Genomic DNA, 21,823 nt, shown 5'->3' on the forward strand with positions numbered 1-21,823 from the left:
ATTTATTTATTTAATTTTTTTTTTTTTGACTATGTACAAGAAAAAAGAATATTTTTAAAAATAAATTCTGAATTTTCAGAACGATCATTGGGGCTTGTCGAGTGGCGCAGGATGTTCGCCCTGTGGATGCGATCCACTAGGATCTCTAGACGGTTCGTGTGACGATATTTCTGGATTTTGTCACTGCAAACCTGGAGTTGCAGGTCCAAAGTGTGATAATTGTCTGCCAAGATTCTATGGATTCTCCGAAAGCGGTTGTCTCGGTAAATCGCTTCACAAATTACTCTATTTTTTATTCAAAATATTAAACGAAAAAAAAAATTTGAACTTGAAAAAAAGAAAATATTGACGCAAAAAGAAATATATTTTATAAAAAGAATATTCGACACCAAAAAAGAAATTTGAACGTAAAGGAAATAAAATTCAGCAAAAAAAAAATTAAGAGAAAAGAAATTTGAACTTAAAAAAATATTGAGCGAAAAGAAATTTGAATTTAAAAAAAAATATTGAACAAATAGAATTTTAAGCTTAGAAAAATATTGAAAAGAATAAATTCAAACGCGAAAAAGAAATTTGAACGTAAAAAATATTGAACGAAATGAAAATTTGAACGTAAAAATGAATTTAAACTTTTTTTTTATCCCACTAAACATTTTCTTGATTCATATATTGTATGCTAAATATCCTTGTTATTTTCTTATCGCCGATCTGGACCCCCTGGACGCTAAACGAATTGCGGAACCTTTGACCTTCATTGCTGAACGAAAAATGAATCGGAAAATATTTTATTTAAAATTAATTTTTTTAAAATACAACTTCTGGAAAAAAAATGGAATAGAGGAAAATAAATTAAATTTTTTTGAAACAAAGCTTCTAGAAATAAAACCAAAAAATTCAGTAAAAGATAAAGGAAGAGAGTAAAAAAAGTAAAAAAATAGAATAGAAGAGAATGGAAAAGAATAAAAAAAATAGAAAAGAGTAAAATATAGAAAGGAGGAGAGTAGAGAAAAGAGTAAAAACAATTATAGATAAGAATAGAAAAAGAGTAAAAAAATAGAAGAGAATAAAATATAGAAAGGAGGAGAGTATAGAAAAGAGTAAAAAAATAGAAGAGAAGAGAATAGAAAAGAATAAAAAAAATAGAAGAGAAGAGATTAGAAGAGAATAAAAAAATAGAAGAGAAGAGATTAGAAGAGAATAAAAAAAATAGAAGAGAAGAGAATAGAAAAGAAGAAAAAAAAGAGAAGAGAATAAAAAATAATAAAAAAATAGAAGAGAAGAGAATAGAAAAGAATAAAAAAATACAAGAGAGTAAAAAATAGAATAGAGGAGAATATAGAAAAGAATAAAAAAATAGAATAGAAGAAATTACGAGAGAATAAAAAATAGAATATAGGAGAGAGTAGAATAAATAAAAATAGAGAATTGGAAGTGGAACAAGACTAAAACTGTTTTGAATTTTTGCAGAGTGCGACCCGTGCGACCTGGTGGGTCACATATGCGATCCGGACACGGGCCGCTGTGTGTGCCCGCCGCTGACCCTGGGAGAGAACTGCGACCGCTGCAGACCGGGCGCCTACGACCTGCAGGCGGGAGTGGGCTGCAAGTCCTGCGCCTGCACGCCGGGCTCCTCCAGGTCGCAGTGCTCGCCCAGCGGACAGTGCCCCTGCAGGGACGGCTTCGATGGCCGGAGGTGCGAGCGCTGCGCCCGGGGCTACTTCGGCTACCCCAAGTGTCGACCCTGCAACTGCAATCACGACGGGACGCTTCCCTGTCCCAATGAGTCCGGTGTCTGCGATTGCGACTCGGCTGGACAGTGTCCTTGCAAGGTTCATTTTTTTTTTACTAATTTTATTTCTAATATATTTTACATTTTAATTTTTATACTACATTTTTTACTATTTTTTCTGTTTTTTCTCCATATTTTTACTATTTTTTGTGTATTTTTTACCTATATTTTTACACTTTTTTCTGTATTTTTTACTATATTTTTTAAAGTTTTTTCTATTTTTGTTACTATTTTTTGTGTTATTTCACCATAATTTTTACTATTTTTCTGTATTTTTAGTATATTTTTTCCTATTTTTCGTATTTTTTACTATTATTTTAGTATTTTTTACTATATTATTTTTACAATTTTTTCTACATTTTGTACTATTTTTTAGGTTTTTTTCTCCATATTTTTACTATTTTTCGTATTTTTTACTATTATTTTAGTATTTTTTACTATATTATTTTTACAATTTTTTCTACATTCTTTACTATTTTTTCTGTAGTTTTTACTATTTTTTGGGTTTTTTTCTCAATATTTTTACTATTTTTACCGTATTTTTACTATTATTTCTGTATTTTTTACTATATATTATTTTTACAATTTTTTCTACATTTTGTACTATTTTTTAGGTTTTTTTCTCCATATTTTTACTATTTTTACCGCATTTTTACTATTATTTCTGTATTTTTTACTATATTATTTTTACAATTTTTTCTACATTTTTTACTATTTTTTCTGTAGTTTTTACTATTTTTTGGGTTTTTTTCTCAATATTTTTACTATTTTTACCGTAATTTTTACTATTTTTAATATTTCTGTATTTTTTACTATATTATTTTTACAATTTTTTCTACTTTTTTTACTATTTTTCTGTTATTTTATTATATTTTTACTATTTTTAACGTATTTTTTACTATATTTTTTACGATTTCTTTTATATTTGTTAGTTTTTTTTCTGTATTTTTTATTACATTTTTTAAAAATTTTTCTATTCTTGTTACTATTTTTGGTTTTTTTTACAATTTTTTACTATTTTTCTGTATCTTCAACTATTTTTTCTACATTTTTTACTATTTTTTTTGTATTTTCATCCTATTTTTTTTTTACTATTGTCTATTATTTTCTATTTCTTTCTCCATAGATACCATTTTTTCTGTATTTTCACTATATTTTTTTTACTATTTTTTATTTTTTTTCTGTTTTATTTTTACCATATTTTTACAATTGTTTTCTGTATAATTTACTATTTTTTCTGCATTTTTTCACTATTTTTTACTGTTTTTGGATTTTTTTTCTATATATTTTTACTATTTTTACTATATTTTTTGTTACTAAATTTGAATAATATTTTTTTTCAATTTTTTTTTCTCGATATTTTTGCTATATTTTTTTTACTGAATTTGTTTATTATAGTAAACTATATTAAAAAAAGTATAGAAAAAAATGTAGGAAATAAAAATAAAAAACGTATACTTTTTACCTTGCTTTTTACTATTTTTATCCGCTTATATTTTTTTTACTATTTTTCCCAGAAATAATAAGCGCCGACGTTCGGAGTTAAAAATTGATAAAGGTTCAATAATTGTGAATAATTGTGATGTGATTTTGATATTCAGGAGAATGCCGTTGGTCGAAGATGCGATCAGTGCACTGAGGGGACGTTCGGTCTTGCGGCCGATAATCCAAATGGATGCACGGAGTGCTTTTGCTTCGGGAGATCGACACTTTGTCGACAAGCTGGTCTCAGTTGGGGACAAAGGAGATTACAGCGACCGAGAGTTTTGTACATCAATGATACTGTCAATGATATCGTCGTATGTTTCCATTTTATCCTTTTATTTGAAACTTTTCATTAGTTTTTTTTTGTACTATTTTCACTATTTTTTTTTGACTATTTGCTCTATTTTTTTTTACTATTTCTTCTATTTTTGTACAATTTTAACTATTTTTTATTATTTCTCTACTTTTTGTATTTTTTTAACAATTTCCATTATTTTTTTACTATTTTAACTATTTTTGTACTATTTTCACTATTTTTTTTACTATTTTTTCTATTTCTTTTACTTTTTTCACTAATTTTCTGTCATTTTCACTATTTTTTATTATTTCTCTATTTTTGTACTTTTTTGACTATTTCCTCTATTTTTTTATCAATATTTTACTATCTCTTCTATTTTTGAGCTATTTTCACTATTTTTCTTCTATTTTCACTGTTTTCATCATCTTCCTTTTATTTTCACTATTTTTTTACTATTTCTTCTACATTTGAACAATTTCTACTATTTTTTATCTATTTTCATAATTTTTTTTTTACTATTTTTCTATTTTTGTATTTTTTTTACTATTTTCACTATTTTTGTACTATTTCTTCTATTTTTGTAGTATTTCCTCTTTTTTTTACTATTCTCGCTATTTTTCTTTATTATTTCTACTGTTTTTAGTTATAATTACATTTTTTCTTGTGCATTCAAAAATTGATTATACTCTCATTCCAGGTTTCAAATTATGGTTCACCTTTTATTTTACCAACGTTTTATCGAGGTTTGAACAAAACAAATGGATTGACAGTGATACCGGAAACCGATGGCGACGTTACGTTTCCCTCGAATCTCAGGCCTGAATATCCACTTTATTGGCAATTGCCAAAAGCATTTTTAGGTGATAAGGTAAATATTTTGGAAAATTTTATCATAATTTTAGATTAAAAATAATTGAATTCTTTCGAAGAGTTTTATTAAAATTGTAATTCGAAAATCATTGCGAATTCTTTCGAGGAATTTTTATTCAAATTGTAAATCGCAAATAACTGAATTCTTTCGAAGAATTTTAGTTTTGAAATTGTTAATCGGAAATAATTGAATTCTTTCGAGGAATTTTTATTGAAATTCTAAATTCGAAAATAATTGGGAATTTTTATTAAAATTGTAAATCGGAAATAATTGAATTCTTTCGTGAAATTTTTATTAAAATTGAATTGAAAATAATTAAATTCTTATATAAAGAATTTTTTTTGAATAATTGAATTTTTTTGCAAGAATTTAATTAAAGTTCGAAAATTTGTTTTAAAGAATTTTATATTAATTTTTTTTGAAAATTGTTTCAAAGAATTATATATTAAATTTTTTTGAAAATTATTACAAAGAAATTTATTAATATTTTATAAAATATAATTAATAATTTAAAAATTTTCTATTTTTATTATTTATAATATTGTAAAATACTTTTTTCGATTTTTGTAACAAAAGACTTTTATTTTTTTTCCAGGTGGTCTCATACGGTGGCTTCTTGCGATTTACGACTGCGGTTTCCGACGATGGCTACCCTCTGCCTTCAATCTATCGATATCCTCTCGTTCAAATTCAGGGCAACAATAAAATCATTCTCGAGCATTATCATCATTTGCAAGATGATAATAATAATGATAATAATTACTACGAAGTCAGGTAGAAATCAAATTTTTAATTAATTAATTTTATCAAAAAAAATTTCAAACAAATAACAAATTCAGTAAAATGTTGAATATTTTTAATAATTTTATAACTGAATTTTTCAAAAAAAAATTTTGTTTTTTTTTCTTTTGATATTTTGAAACTAATTTGGATTTTTAACGATTTTTCTGACGCTTTTGTGATTTACTTTTCAGATTTCATGAATCTTTGTGGCAGCTGCAAAATCGACCGGATTTCAAAGTAACGCGAGAAATGTTGATGGTCGCTCTTCAGAATCTACAGAACATTCTTCTAAGAGCTTCGGATTATACCGATTTTTCCATGGTGGCGTAAGTTTTTAATATTTTTCTGTATTTTTTTGCAAAATAGTTAACGTCAAATCCGAAAGAAAAATTGGTTTTAATTAAAAAGAAAGGAAACACTATTACACTTTAAATTTCTATTTAGTTCTTTATTTTTATTTTCAATTTATTTCTATTTAATTTTATAGTTATTTTCTTGTTCTAATTCTTGAATTTTTAGAATATGGAAAATTCGACAAAATTTCCTTTTCTTCTTTTATTTTTATTTGATTTATTTATTTAATTATTTTATAGTAATTTTTTTTTCTTGTTTTGAATTAAATTTTTTTTTTCTTGAATTTTGATTTAATATTTATTAACAGTAAATTCGATAAAATAGTTTTTTCTTTTGGTGCATATCGAATGTTATAAATAACAATGCAGTGAAAATGTCAAGATTAATAATTTAACTTTTCGAAAAGAGAGTAAAAAATGTAAATAATGTATTTTCCGGTTCGATTATCCGTAACAGGTTGTTGCAAGCATCGATGGACGCGGCGGTGCTGACACCCACTCATTCTCCGCCCCTCGCGACTGGCATCGAGATTTGCGAATGTCCACCCGAGTACAATAGCACCTCGTGCCAGGACCCAAGTATCGGCTTCTACCGATGGCACGACGACAAAAACAACAGCAACAACAACAACATGACAACTGCCATTTCCACTATTGTCATCGATCTTGTCGGGAAAGCGCGTCGCTGCCAATGTAGCGGAAGATCCGAAATTTGCCACATTGAAACCGGATATTGTTTGGTTCGTTTTTTTTCATTATAAAACCAGTATTTTTTCATTTCAAAAAAAGAATTTTTTAATTTTTTTTATTTCAGTATTTTTAAATAGAAAATTTTTTTCCTAAAATTAATAATTCATTAATAATTTAGTGATTTAATTTCGAAAATTATTCAAAGTTTTGAAATAGTAATTCAATACTTTGGTATTTTGATAATTAATAATTTATTCATAATTAATATTTAATAATCAAAAGAAAACATAATAATTGTAATATTTTCACAGGATTGCAGAGAAAATACAGCCGGACCGAATTGCAACGTTTGTGCCGAGAGTTACCACGGCGATCCGAATTTCGGTGGTTGTAAAGCTTGCCCCTGTCCTCAATACGATAAGAAATTCTCAACCGGCTGCAAAGTTTTGGACAATAACGACGTTGTGTGTCGCTGCAAATACGGTACAAATTCGCTTCCAGTTCAATAATAATTTTCCTTTTAGTTTTAAATTCAATTTCTTTAAAAATTGCATTTTGTGCAAAAGCACAAAATAAAATAAAAAAATTATAAAATAATGAAATTTATTGAAATTTTATCCTAATTCTAAAAGGCTACACTGGTCCTCGATGCGAGAGATGTTCCTACGGCTATTACGGATTTCCGAACATTCCTGGCGGCAGTTGCACCGCCTGTAATTGTAATCCGGCCGGAAGTGCGAGCGACGAATGCGATCAGGAAACTGGTCAGTGTAATTGTAAGCCAGGATCAACGGGAAGAGATTGCTCCGAATGTACAACCTATCGACACGTTTTCATCGACGATGTCTGTACATGTAAGTCTCAAATTGACGATGAAAAAAAACGAAAAATAGTAAATTAATAAATAGAAAAAATAAATACAACAAAAATATTAATAGTAATAAAAATAAATGTAAAATTATGATAATAATCATAACTTTAATAATAATAATAATAATAATAATAATAAGGAGAAAAATTTTTATTTTTCATTTATAATTTATATTTATTTAATAGTAATAATACTAATAATTTAATAACTAATAATAATTTTCCTAGCCTGCAACGATAATTGCACGGGACTATTGCTGGATGATCTGGAATTATTAACCAATAAATTGGAATCAGAGACGGAGCATATTTCCAGTGGTCAGATTCCTGCACCGTGGGAACAGCTTTTCTACATCGACTCAAATATAACAATATTTTCCAAAGATTTAGATCAAAGGACGGAACTAGAGGAGAAATTGGAAACAATTCCACTTCAGGATTTTAAAAAGTTGTTGAGGAATTCGGAGAAATCGTTGAACAAAGTAATTTTCGAATTTTACTATTTTAAACTTTAATATATCGTTTTTTTCGAATTTACATTAAATTTTCTTTTTTCTTTATTAAATTCGTAATTTATCGATTTTTTAACTTTTTGTAATTTTTCAATTATTTAATTTTGTTTCTTTTTCTACTTTTTAATTTTTCAATTTTTTACCAATTTGTAATTTTCAATTTTTGTAATATTTGTAATTTTTCAATATTTTTTAACGATTTGTAATTTTTCAAGTTTTTAACTTTTAGTAATTTTATATTTTTGTCATTTTTTAATTTTTGTAACTTTTCGTAATTATTAATTTTCCAATTTTTTAACAATTTGTATTTTTTTCATATTGTATAACTTTTTGTATTTTTTTTTCATTTTTAATTTTTTTTTTAACGATTTGAAATATTTCAAGTTTTTAAGTTTTTGTAATTTTACAATTTTTTAATTTTGTAACTTTTGATAATTTTTAATTTTCCAATTTTTTAACAATAATTTGTATTTTTTACCTTTTTAAATTTTTTTTTAACGTTTCGGTTACTTTTCAAGTTTTTAACTTTTTGTAATTTTTTAATTTTTTAACAATTTGCATTTTTTTTAATTTTGTGTAACTTTTTGTAATTTTTTTCCATTTTTAATTTTTTTTAACGATTTGAAATTTTTAAAATTTTTAACTTTTTGTAATTTTGTAATTTTGTAACTTTTTGATAATTTTCCAATTTTTTAACAATTTGTATTTTTTTCCATTTTCAATTTTTTAACGCTTTGTTAATTTTCAAGTTTTTAACTTTTTGTAATTTTGTAATTTTCTAACTTTTGATCATTTTTAATTTTCAAATTTTTTAAAAATTTGGATTTTTTTTAATTTTTGTAACTTTTTTTTAAACTTTTTAAGTTTTTAACTTTTTGTAATTTTGTAATTTTGTAATTTTGTAACTTTTTGATAATTTTCCAATTTTTTAACAATTTGTATTTTTTTCCATTTTCAATTTTTTTTAACGTTTTGTTACTTTTCAAGTTTTTAACTTTTTGTAATTTTTGTAATTATTTTGTAATTTTTCAATTTTTTAACAATTTGCATTTTTTTTAATTTTGTGTAACTTTTTGTATTTTTTTCCATTTTCAAGTTTTTTAACCATTTTTTAATTTTTCAAGTTTTTAACTTTCTGTAATTTTTCTATTTTTTAATTTTGTAATTCTTCAATTTATTAATTTTTTAATAAAATTTTATAACTTTTGATAATTTTTAATTTTCCATTTATTTTAAAAATTTGTATTTTTCTAATGTTTGTAACTTTTTGTAATTTTAAAATTTTTTTAAAGATTTGAAATTTTTCGAGTTTTTAACTTTTTGTGATTTTGTATTTTTGTCATGTTTAATTTTCCAATTTTTAACAATTTGTATTTTTTTAACATCATGGAGCTTTTTGTATTTTTTTTCAATTTTCAATTTTTTAAAACGATTTTTCAAGTTTTTAACCTTTTGAAATTTTGTAATTTTTGGTAATTTTTAATTTTCCAATTTTCCAATTTTTTTTAACAATTTGTATTTTTTTAATTTTGTCTAACTTTTTGTATTGTTTTTTCATTTTCAATTTTTTTTACGATTTGAAATTTTTCAAGTTTTTAACTTTTTGTAATTTTGTAATTTTCTAACTTTTGATCATTTTTAATTTTCTATTTTTTTAAAAATTTGGATTTTTTTTAATTTGTGTAACTTTTTTTTAAACTTTTTAAGTTTATAACTTTTTTGTAATTTTGTAATTTTGTAATTTTTGGTAATTTTTAATTTTCCTAATTTTTTTAACGATTTGTAATTTTTCAAATTTTGAAATTTACTTTCTTTACAGGCTATGAATCAGGAGAACGAGGCAAGAATAATGAAGACAAAAAGTGATGAACTAGAAAAAAATGTCACCGATCTTAGACATCAATTTGAGGAAAATAAAAAGAAGATAAAAGGTATTTATTTTTTAATCTAATTTTTTTTTTTTTTTTTTGAAAAATGTAATTCACATCCTGGAGAATATAAATATTTTTGTTTTTCTTATTTTTATACTTTCTCGTTAAATTTAATTTGTAGAAAAGAAAATTAATTAATACAGAGATTGATATACAGAAAATGATAATAATAATAGAAAAAATATAAATTTTTGCCTTTTTTAGATACGATTTTGGAATTGATTCAATATGGAAATGAAAATAAAAAGGTCCGTCTAGAGCAAGCACTACAAGAGGCGAATTCGATTCTGAATAATATGAAAACGATTGACTTTCCCGACAAGACGAAAGTTCTGGATAATTTGATTGAGTAATTTATTTTTATCTACAAAAATTTCCTGTTCATATAAAATTATATAAATAATAATAATAATAATATTTAATAAAGGAAGAAATTAACAATAATAATAATTCTTTCTTTTCTTCAAGGGAGTTTGCAGATTACATTGAATGGCTAAATTCTCTCTACGATCCGAGTGCGGACGTTGAAAAAACAAGAAAGGAAACAGAAAAATATTCGGAAAAATTGAAAGATTTAAAAGAAAATATAGAAAAATTAATGGAGACATTTTTCACCTACGATGGAATTTACACCGAATTGAATAAGACTTATTCCGAAATCGATAAGAATCGTAATCAAATAAATAATTTCAATTCGGAAATTAACGAATGGATCAAAGACGGAAGGGAATTAATCGAGGAATCAGAGGGATGTTTAATTGACGCTCAAAATAATTTTCAGGTACGAAATTTTTGTCTCAACATTATTTTTATTAAATTTAGTTCATTTGCTTCAGAATTTTCCAAAAATGTAGAAAAAAATTAAATTAATTAGAAAAAGTTTATTTTTGAATGCAAAAATAGAAAAAGTTAACTTTTGAAAATTATCGTTTTCGTTTTTGTTTTCTTTCAGGATTTTCCGAAAATGCAGAAAAAATTGAATGAATTGACGGAGAATTTGAAGGACAAGGAAGAAATACTTTATAGACTGAATTTCGAGTATCAGAATAAATTTGTACTTCCAGCCGTTGAACACGCCAGAAATCTTTCGGACTACGCTGATCGTTATGTCGAGTAATTATTTTTTTCTCTCTTTTAATAATAACACTCTTTAAATTGTAATAAATTTTTAAAAAAATTTAAATAGGTAGCAAATTTAAATAATTCTCTTTAAAATTTAATTTTTCTCTTGCGTTCCGTCGCGAACAGTCTATTTTCAGAGACACGAAATCAAGCTGCAAATCCACTGAAAGCAAGTCAAGCTTACAAAAATATTTACGATAGTTTGCAAAATGCCGACAACGCCGCGAGGGACACGAATAAAATTGCCGACGATGTTTACGAAAAAGTGAGTATTTTCTTATATTTATTGATTTTTTTATTTTTAAATAACAATTTTATTAAAAGACAATATTCTATTAAATTATATTGTAATTTTTACTAAATGGAAATTAAAAATAATTGGACACTTTTTTCAAGATTTATCCAAATGGACCGGAAACAAAGACTTTAATTGACGTGACAGGAGAAATGCTACAAATATCAACGCAGCAATTGAATAAAGTTAAAGAATACGTCGTGCCTCTGTCGAAGTCAAGACAAAGTGTCGAAATGCAAAAGCAATCTGTCACTGAATTAAAAAATTCACTAAATAACACTGGAAATAAGGACAATGAGATAAATATTAAACTTCGAGAATTGCAAAATTCGAGGAAAACGCGTAAGTTCTATTTTCACGCTCAAAATTAATTGTACAAATTTTTCAATTTAACTATCATTTTTATATTATTTTTATTTAAATTAAATTATTATTATTATTAAAATTTTAAAAATTATTGTTATTATTCCATTGCAGTGCACGAGGATTTGCAATTAATTTTGAATAAAAATGAAGATATTGTGGAGAAGATTCAAGAGACGAGGAGAATAGTCGATGATTACAAGGAAGGAATTGCCAACGGTCTGAGACCAAAATTACACGAATTAAAACGCGAGGGCGATTCGAAAATTAGTCTTGCCAGTGAACAATGTAAGTAAAGAATTTTTTTTCTTCTCTAAATTTTTCTTCTTCCTTTTTTTCTTCTTTTTCTTTTTCCTATTCTTTTTGTTTTGCTTTTCTTTTTTTTTCTTTTCTGTTTCTTTTTCTTTTTAACATTTTTCTTTTTCTTTCTTAACATGAAACATTTTGTTTTCTTTCATTGAAAAATTTTCGAATTATTAATTATCAATTGGATTATGAATTATAATAATAATAAACGGATTTTAGTGACGGAGGCGCAAAACAATATTAAAAGAGCGGACGAAAAACTTTTGAGTTTAGCAACAGCTTCGGCAAAACGACAAATGGAATTTGATAAATGGAACGGAACGCTTGCCGAGAAATTGCAAAAGTTGAAGAATAAAATTGTCGAAGCTAAAAATTCCGCTCATGGGGTAATTACTTTAACTTTTCTTTTTATTATTTGAAATTGTCTTTTTTTTTAAAAAAAATTTTATTATATACAAAATTATTTTTTCCTTACAAAATTATTTTTTACATACAAATTAATTTTGTTAAATATGGAAAAAATATGGAAAATAATTTCATGCAAGAACACTCGTTTAAATTGATAATAATTTTTTAGATTCGCATTTCTCTGAAATCGGCGGACGGCAAAAAATGTATCAGATCTTATAGGCCAGGATTTTTGCAACCGTCGTCAACAACAACAATAGTCATGACATTTGCCGTTGCAAAAAATAGAAAAGAAGGTTCATTATTTTATCTTCCCAGTGGAATAAATGTAAGTTTATTCTATTATTAAATTTATATTCTATTGTTATTTATTATTATTACTATTATTATTTATTCTATTATTAAATAGAAATATTTTAGTACATAAAAAACAGAAATTTCAAAAAAAAAAATTAATTTCTAGGATGACTTTATGGCACTGGAAATGATCGATAGAAAAATTAGATTCATTTGGAATGTTGGAGGCGGAACCGGGTTTGTCACTCATCCGGAAATTTTGGAAAGCGGCGATTTTTCTGAGGATAATTTTTGGTATCGAATTGAAGCTGAAAGGTAAATTTGTTTTTTTCCATCTTTTTTCTTCTGTTTTTTCATCTCTTGTATTTTTTTCCTCTTTTCGTATTTTTCATTCCTTTTTTGGTCTTTTTTCCATGTTTTTTCTTTCATTTTCTGTCTCTTTTCTATTTTTTCTCTTTTTCTTTTCTTTTTTGCTCCATTTTCTATCTTTTTTTTGTTTCTTTCGTTTTTCTCTATTTTTCTTTCGTTTTTTTCTTTTTTTTCGTTTTGTGTCTTTTTTCTATTTTTCTTCTTTCTTTTGCTTTCATTTTCTGTCTCTTTTCTATTTTTTCTCTTTTTCGTTATTTTTTTTTTGCTTCTTTTTTCTCTATTTTCTTCTTTCTTTTTTTCATTTTTTGACTCGATTCGATTTATTCAAAATTAATTCAATTTTTTAAAAATTTGATTCGATTTATTTAAAATTAAGTTAATTTTGTAAATTTTGATTCAATTTATTCAAAATTCATTTAATTTTTTAAAATTTGATTCGATTTATTGAAAATTAACTTAATTTTGTAAATTTTGATTCAATTTATTGAAATTTAATTCGGTTTATTCGAAATTAAGTTAATTTTGCAAAATTTGATTCAATTTATTCATAAATAATTTAATTTTGCAAATTTTGATTCAATTTATTTAAAAATTAAAATTAATTCAATTTATTTAAAAATAATTCAATTTTTCCAAATTTATTTCGATTTATTGAAAATTAATTTATTTTAGTAAATTTTTATTTAATTTATTGAAATTTGTTTCTTTATTTTCTATTTTTCTTCTTTCTTTCACTTTCTTTCATTTTTTGTCTCTTTTCTATTTTTTCTCTTTTACTTTTCTTTTTTTTTCTTTTTTATCTATTTTTCTTCATTCTTTTTTTTCATTTTTTTTACTTTTTTCTATTTTTCTTCTTTCTTTTTCTTTCGTTTTTCTCTATTTTTCTTTTTTCTTTTTCTTTCGTTTTTTTTCTTTTCTTTTATTTTCTATTTTTCTTCTTTCTTTTTCTTTCATTTTCTGTCTCTTTTCTATTTTCTTTTTTGTCTTTGTCTTTTTTTTGTTTCTTTCCGTTTTTCTCTATTTTTCTTTCGTGTTTTGTCTTTTTTTTCGTTTGGTGGCTTTTTTCTATTTTTCTTCTTTCTTTTTCTTTCGTTTTTTGTCTTTTTTCTTATTTTCTATTTTTCTTCTTTTGTTTTTTTGTCTTTTATCTTATTTTCTATATTGCTTCTTCCTTTTTCTTTCGTTTTTGGTCCTTTTTCTTTTTTAGTTATTTTTTCCTTTTTTAGTTATTTTCTATTTTTTCCTTTTTTAGTTATTTTCTATTTTTCTTTTTTCAATTTAATCGTTTTTTCAACTCTTTGACAATTTACAGAACAAGAAATGTGGGAAAATTAAACGTCCACAAGCAAATATCAATGAGTGGAAATTATTTGGCGCAAGTGAATTCAACGAGTGTGGAATTTGGTCGTTTCGACGTATTGGCCACGGACAGAGTTTGGTTGGGCGGCGTTCCTGAATCACAGCGACGACCTAGTGAATTATTAGCGACCAATGGACTTCCCGGTTGTCTTCATCAAGTAATTCTCGATGGACAGATTATTGGTCTTTGGAATTTTGTCTCGACTGCTCCCGATATGGCTTGTCAAGCCTGCGTCGAAGGGTAAGAGCGTCGACGCTTCCTTTTTTCTTTTCTTGCGCAAATTTTAAATTTATTTATTTTAATTTTGATTTTTTTTATTTTAATTTTGATTTTTTTTATTTTAATTTTGATTTTTTTTTATTTTAATTTTGAATTTTTTTTTTCTATTTGTTTTTTATTTTTCTTTTTCTCTATTTTTTATTATGTAATTCTACTTTATTTTCATTTTAAAATTTTGAGAATAATTTAATTTTCTTTTTCTCTGTTGCCCTATAGAATTTTTGTCAATAAATTTGAATTTTTAATTTGAATGAATTTTTTAGAAGAAAAAAAATTTTTTTTTTCTAAAAAAAAATTAATATTCTTTTTTCTTCTGGTTTTAGAGTTGAAGATCCACGAGACGACATTGCCTATAGTTTCAATGGCGAAGGTTACGCAATGAGAAATCGTGTCACTTCCGGACCTTACAATAAATATACTTTCGGAATTTCCCTAAGTTTTAGAACTTTCGATGAAAATGCACTTCTTTTCCTGGCCATCAATCCAAAGAACGTGAGTAAAGAGTTAGAAATAATTATTTTATTTTTGGATCTAAATAATTGAATTCTCATACAACTTCCGGATAAGAATTCATTTGAAAAAGAATTTTAGTTTCAATTTTGAAAAATTCGATTATATTTTTAAAAATTTTGACAAATTTGCAAATTAAATTATGAGGCAGAATTGAAATATTTTCATAAATCATAAAATTCTTCGCTGGAATTGAAATATTCTCAAAAAAAATTTCTTGATTAAATTCAATTATTTTTAGAATAAAATTCCTCTCAAGAATTCAATTATTTTCAAAAAATTTCACTCAAATTTCTTTAAAAAATTCAATTTTGAAAAATTCAATATTTTGAATAAATAAATAAATTAGTTTCATAATTAATAAATTTTTTTTTCTTACAGAATCAGCACGTGATGATTTTCCTTCGCGAAGGACGCGTATTTCTGCACATTGGCTACGGTGGGAATGTGAGCATGGAAATGTACTCGAATCACAAGTACAACAATGGAAATTGGACGAAGGTCGATGCATTCAGGCAGTATCAGTCGCGGAAGAATATTGAAAAGTGTATTCTGAGCGTTGGCGGCGATAATGACAAGAAATTAGTGGTACCAACGCCGCAGCCGAGGAAGGAGGACATTCCCGATTTTGAGGAGGCGAAATACTACATTGGCGGTGTGCCGCCAAGTTTTCGTAATGAGGATTTAATTCTACCAAGGCCCGTTTCATTTCTCGGCTGCATGTCGAATATCGTCGTTCAAGAGGGCTACGATCCACTGGCGGAAAAATATTACGGCGTCGAGCCGAGCTGCGGCACTAGGGTTTGTATTTTGGAATTTTTTAGGAGAATATTTCAAAATTTAAACCGATTTCTATCAATTTGTTAAATTTGAGGAAATTTAATTCAATTTTTTGAAATTTGATTCGATTTATTGAAATTTTGATTCAATTGATTGAAATTTGATTCGATTTATTCGAAATTAATTTTATTTATTCAAATTTGATTCAATTTATGCGAAATTAAGTTAATTTTGTAAATTTTGATTCAATTTATTCAAAATTAATTCAATTTATTCAAAAATAATTCCATTTTTAACATTTGATTCGAATAATTCAAAATTAATTCAATTCTTCAAAAATAATTCAATTTTTTCAAAATTAGGTTAATTTAGTAAATTTTAATTCAACTTATTAAAATTTGATTCGATTTATTGAAAATTAAGTTAATTTTGTAAATTTTGATCCAATTTATTCAAAACTAATTCAATTTATTCAAAATTAATTCATATTATTAAAAAATAATTCAGTTTTTTAAAATTTGATTCGAATAATTCAAAATTAATTTAATTTAGTCAATTTTGATTCAATTTGTTCAAAATTAATTCAATTTATTCAAAATTAATTCAATTTATTGAAATTCGATTCGATTTATTCAAAATTAAGTTAATATAGTAAATTTCGATTCAATTTATTTAAATTTGATTCCATTTATTTGAAATTATTTAAATTTAGTAAATTTTGATTCAATTGATTAAAATTTGATGCGATTTATTCAAAATTTAGTTCAGTTTGTTAAAAATTTATTTACTGATTGAAAAAAAGTATTTTTTTTAGTAAATATACTAATAATTGTGATTTTTTGTTTGCAGCCGCTGAGAATCGTCGGCTTCTACGGAGACGGTTACTTGGAACATTCAGCAATTAGTCTTAAGAAAATATCGTCGACGATAAGTTTTTCGTTTAGAACGTTACAAAAGGAAGCAATGATTTTATTGTCTACATTCCAAGGTCAAGAAGACAGAGTTTCGCATAGTACAAACGATTCAAGTGTGAGTAGAATTTATTTATTCATTTTTTATTTTGAAAATAAAATTAAGGAAAGAGAAACAGAAAATTAAAACAGAAAAGTAGCAAAAAAATAACAAAAAAATGGTGAAAAAACAAAAATTATGAGAGAAACGAAAAGTAGTAAAAAAAATACAAAAAGTAGCAAAAAAATAGCGAAAAAAAACTGAAAATACCCAAAAATTGCAAACAAAAACAAAAAGTAGTTAAAAATAATAAATATAACAAAAAGAAACAAGAAATATCCAAAAAATTGCAAAAATACAAAAATTATCAAAAATACAAAAAGTAGCAAAAAAAACAAAAAGTAGAAAAAAAAATAACTAAGAAAACAAAAAGAGAAAAAAGACAGAAAAAAGAACGAAAAAAGGAATAAGAGTGAAAAATAATTGAAATATAATTCTTCTTTTTTTTTGCAGGATAATTACTATTCGGTGGTGATAAAGGAAGGATATATTCAAGTACGATTGAATGGCGGCAAAGGCGAGTGTGTCGTTCGATCGAACGAAACCTACAACGATGGGAAATATCATTCGGTAGTTATTAGCAAAAGACGAAAGGAAATAGAATTAAGAGTCGACGATTCATATCAGGGCAGTGGAAAACTTCCCACTGGAACTGCAATTAAAGCGCCGGACTCAAACGGAGGTCTTTACATCGGAGGACTTCCGGCTTTGATAAATAACACGAAAATGGTTTCCACCGCGGTTCCACTTTACGGTGCAATTAAAGACGTCTTGATCAATGAAGAGTGAGTATTTAACAAAAAAAGAGATAGAAATCTTAAATTTCTGCATAGAATATTATTAAAATTTTTTGGAAAATAATTTGAATAATATAAATAAATTGAATAAATTAATATAATTATATAAAATTAGTAATTATAATGAATTAATTAAAAAATAAAGAAATTAACATTTTTGAAAAATAATTTCAGACTCCTTCGATTCGAGGAAGTGGTGAATTTCGACCACGCTCAAATTGGAAGAAACGGTCCAAACATGGGAAAGGATCCTCCAATTTACGTGCCGTCGGCGTCACTCTCAAGGGGCATGTCCACCCAGCCGGAGGGTTGCCAAAAAGTGCCCTATTATTCCCTAGAACCTGGGGCACTCAAATTTGGCGACAAGCCCCACAGTCACACGCAATTCTACATTGCAATTAAAAAATTCTGGGAGAAAAAGTACGCGATCGAATTTGATTTCCGAACGTATTATCCAAACGGAATTCTCTTCATTACTCCCGTAAGTGTCACTGCTACATTTTTTATTTATAGAAAACAGTTTTTTAATTTTTGAAAATTTCAATTAAAAATAATGGAAGAATTTAATTGAAAAACACTAAAAACAATTGAATTTTGAAGAGTTTAGAAATATTTGGAGTAATTAAATTATTTACAAAAGTAATAAAATTCTTCGCAGAAATTCAATTATGTTAAAAATTTTTTTTCAATTCTCGTCAAAATTTCAATTATTTTTACAAATATTCTTCTCCGAAATTCAATTATTAAATTCAATTACTTTCAAAAATATTCCTCAATTCAATGTTTTTCAATAATTAATAAAATTCTACGTTCAAATTTAATTATTTTCAAACAATTAAATAACATTTTTTGTAAGAATTCAATTATTCACAAAAATTTTAATAATAAAACAAAATAATTGAATTCTTTCGTGAAATTTTGTTGAAAATTTTTGAATTTTTGCAAAGATTTTACTAAATTATAAAAATTAATTAAATTGTTTTGAAGAATTTATTAAAATTTTTGGAAAATAGGTAATTGAATTCTTTCATGAAATTTTATAAAGATTTTGTTAAAAATAATTAAAGTTAGAAAAAAAAAATAATTGAATTCTTCCGTAGAATGTTATTATTTTTTGAAAGTAATTGAATTCTTGTGAACAATGTTTTTTAAATTTTTTTAAATAATTGAATTTTCATAAAAATTTTATTATTTATGAAAATAATTGAATTTTTGGCGAAGAATTTTATTTAGAAAAAAAATAATTGAATTTCTGTGAAGAATTTTATTTTTTCTAAATATAATTCAATTTTTGCGAAGAATTTTACTTAAAAATGAATTTGAAAATAATTTAATTCTTTTTTTACAAATTTTATTTAAAAATATTGAAAAGAATTGAAGTTTTGAAAAAATTTTATTGAAATTATTTAAAAATAATTGAATTTCTGCTGAAAAATTGAATTTTTTCTACAAAAAATTCAATTCTTGTGAAGAATTCAATTATTTTTTTTTAATTTTAGGAAAATGCTTCTTAGAAATTTAATTAATTTCAAAAATATTAACTGAATTCATCACAAAAAATTCAATAATTTTTAAAAAATTTTATTAAAATTCTTATCAAGAATTTAATTTTTTTCGTAAATAATTGAATTCATCGGAGGAGTTAAATAATTTTTGTTAATAATTTCCATGAAGAATTCAATTATTTTTTCTGAAAATAATTGAATTTTTGTGATGAATTCAATTATTTTATTCTAAAAATAATTGAATTTCTCTGAAGAATTCAATTATTTATTAATAGAATTGAATTTTTGTTTAATAATTGGATTTAAAATTGAATTGAAAATAATTAAATTCATTTCAAAAATTTTACTATTTCTAAACAAATTGAATCAAGATTTGAATAATTTTTGTAAAATAACGATTTAAATATTATTTTTTTTCCAACTATAGTATTAAAATATTTTAATTATTTGAATTGAATTTTTATAAAGAATTGTGTCATCAATTTTTTTTTTTAAATAATTGAATTCTTTAAAAATTTTCAATAAAATTGTTTAATAATAAATTTGCAGTTTTTGAGGAATTAATTGAAAATTCTATTAAAAATAATTAAAATTCGTCAATAAGTTTTATTTTTTTCATGAAAATAATTTATTTTTTTCCGAAGATTTAAAAAAAAAATAATAAATAATTGAATTTCTGCGAAGAATTTTATTTTTTCTGAAAATAATTGAATTCTCAGGTAGAGTTTTACTAAAAATGAATTGAAAATAATTCATTCTTTTTTTTACAAATTTTATAAAAAATATTGAAAAGAATTGAATTTTTGCAAAAATTTTATTGAAATTATTTTAAAATAATTGAATTTTTGTGAAGAATTCAATTATTTATTATGAAAATAATTAAATTTCTGTCGTAATATTCAATTTTTCTTGTTTGAAAATAATTCAATTTCAATTCTTCTCCGAAATTCAATTATTTTCAGAAAATTTTAATAAAAATTCTCGTCAAAATTTTCAATTACTTTCAAAAATATTTCTCATTTCAATGTTTTTCTTAATAAAATTCTTCGTTCAAATTTAATTACTTTCAAACAAATTAAATTCTTGTTAAGAGTTCAATTATGAAGAGAAAATTGAATAATAAAATAAAATAATTGAATTCCTGCATTTTTTTCAGGGAATAAAACAAAAGCCCTACCTAATGGTGATTCTACGCGACGGACAATTGTCGCTACAAATAAAAGCGCGACACAAAAAGGAAATTCTATTCAAATCGCCGCTGAACGATGGAAATTGGCATCACGTTGTAATTCGTCACGAGGAGAGAAAATTAACGCTGATTGTCGATTCACAAACGCCGAGGACGATAAAGATCCCGAAGAAAATTGGTTTAGCTTCGATGATGTACATTGGCGGTCTGCCGGAGAGTGGAACTCCATTGCCCGAGCAGGCGGTCGCCAAATTGGAAACACTGAAGGGTTGCATTCGCGGTTTGCGCTTGAATGGCAATATTTTCGATATGGTGGGATCCACGAGTCGAGCTTACAACGTCGGACAGTGTTTTCCGAATGTTGAGAGCGGCGCTTATTTTCAGGACGAAGCGTATGCGATTTACAGTTAGTAGAAATTTTGTTTCTTTTCGTTTTTGTATTTTTATTTCGTTTCTGTATTTTTCTTTCGTTTTTCTATTTTTATTTCGTTTTCCTATTTTATTTTTGTATTTAAAATTTGTTTTTTCTTTTGTTTTCGTATTTTTATTTCGTTTTAGTATTTTTAATTCCTTTTTGTATTTTTATTTCGTTTTCTATTTTTATTTCGTTTTTGAATTTTTATTTCGTTTTTGTATTTTTAATTAGTTTTTGTATTTTTATTTCGTTTCAATATTTTTAATTCGTTTTAGTATTTTTAATTCCTTTTTGTATTTTTATTTCGTTTTTGTATTTTTAATTCGTTTTTGTATTTTTATTTCGTTTCAGTATTTTTATTTCGTTTCAGTATTTTTAATTCGTTTTAGTATTTTTAATTCCTTTTTGTATTTTTAATTCGTTTGTATTTTAATTTTTCTTTTTTTCGATTTTGTGTTCTTATTTTGTTTCTGTATTTATTACTATTTTTTGTATTATTAGTTTTATTTATTATGAGTTTATTTATTATTTAAGTCGCACTTCATTTTTAGTAGCACGTCACATTTATAATATTGACTCATTTAATAATTTATTTATTTATTTATTTTTTTTTGCTGTTAAATATTGAACAATTTTTCTTCTTTTCTTCTAGAAAAAGACTTCGAACTCGAGGGCAGTTTAGAACTAGAATTAGAATTCAAGACATCGGAACTTTCCGGCGTTTTACTCTCGATAACAGCTCCAAGTGGCTCTCCGTCGATGAGCTTGGAACTCAATAATGGAAAAGTGGTGATGTCGGCGGACCTGGGGGACAATAATCCACTTTACGTGGAGCAACGCTTCTCAAGTCCGTACACAGTTTGCGACAATAGGTGGCACAAAATTCAAGCTGTTTATAATGACGAGGAATTAACTCTCAAAGTTGATGAATTAGATCAAAAATACGGTCTCCCTGCGAATGTTAATTATCATTTTCTCGATGACGCGGCTGCCAGTCCTCTTTATATCGGAGGATTGCCGGGTGAGTTATTTCTGTCTTCTCCGATTTTCCCTTTTTTTCCTCTTTCATTTCCATTTCTCTTGCGAAAAAAACAAATTCGATTTCCACTATAAAAATAATTTAATCGTTTCAAAGAATTTTTTTTCTTTCATTTTCATTTCTCTTGCAAAAAAACAAATTCGATTTCCACTACCTATAAAAATAATTTAATCGTTTCTAAGAATTTAAAACATTT

General features: G+C 25.0%; 1 protein-coding gene across 2 annotated transcripts in view; it reads left to right on the forward strand.

Annotated features, from left to right (window-relative positions):
* The window catches only part of LOC122512137 (laminin subunit alpha-1), a 157,517-nt gene that overhangs the window by 134,663 nt on the left and 1,031 nt on the right, over positions 1-21,823 (forward strand). For both annotated transcript variants that reach the window (XM_043627816.1, XM_043627825.1), the window contains 28 exons: positions 80-263; positions 1,468-1,829; positions 3,391-3,588; positions 4,270-4,440; positions 5,039-5,217; positions 5,418-5,552; positions 6,037-6,319; positions 6,581-6,752; positions 6,902-7,123; positions 7,368-7,621; positions 9,471-9,582; positions 9,787-9,931; positions 10,051-10,363; positions 10,535-10,695; positions 10,831-10,969; positions 11,101-11,341; positions 11,477-11,650; positions 11,888-12,054; positions 12,246-12,404; positions 12,540-12,688; positions 14,055-14,342; positions 14,705-14,873; positions 15,273-15,692; positions 16,521-16,700; positions 17,136-17,467; positions 17,654-17,960; positions 20,141-20,579; positions 21,241-21,609. In XM_043627816.1, the coding sequence (XP_043483751.1) occupies positions 80-263; positions 1,468-1,829; positions 3,391-3,588; positions 4,270-4,440; positions 5,039-5,217; positions 5,418-5,552; positions 6,037-6,319; positions 6,581-6,752; positions 6,902-7,123; positions 7,368-7,621; positions 9,471-9,582; positions 9,787-9,931; positions 10,051-10,363; positions 10,535-10,695; positions 10,831-10,969; positions 11,101-11,341; positions 11,477-11,650; positions 11,888-12,054; positions 12,246-12,404; positions 12,540-12,688; positions 14,055-14,342; positions 14,705-14,873; positions 15,273-15,692; positions 16,521-16,700; positions 17,136-17,467; positions 17,654-17,960; positions 20,141-20,579; positions 21,241-21,609 (6,424 nt within the window). The remainder of the gene's footprint in view (positions 1-79; positions 264-1,467; positions 1,830-3,390; positions 3,589-4,269; positions 4,441-5,038; positions 5,218-5,417; positions 5,553-6,036; positions 6,320-6,580; positions 6,753-6,901; positions 7,124-7,367; positions 7,622-9,470; positions 9,583-9,786; positions 9,932-10,050; positions 10,364-10,534; positions 10,696-10,830; positions 10,970-11,100; positions 11,342-11,476; positions 11,651-11,887; positions 12,055-12,245; positions 12,405-12,539; positions 12,689-14,054; positions 14,343-14,704; positions 14,874-15,272; positions 15,693-16,520; positions 16,701-17,135; positions 17,468-17,653; positions 17,961-20,140; positions 20,580-21,240; positions 21,610-21,823) is intronic.

This window comes from Leptopilina heterotoma, unplaced genomic scaffold (genome assembly GCF_015476425.1).
Source record: "Leptopilina heterotoma isolate Lh14 unplaced genomic scaffold, ASM1547642v1 Lhet_123, whole genome shotgun sequence".
Taxonomy (NCBI): Eukaryota; Metazoa; Arthropoda; class Insecta; order Hymenoptera; family Figitidae; genus Leptopilina; species Leptopilina heterotoma.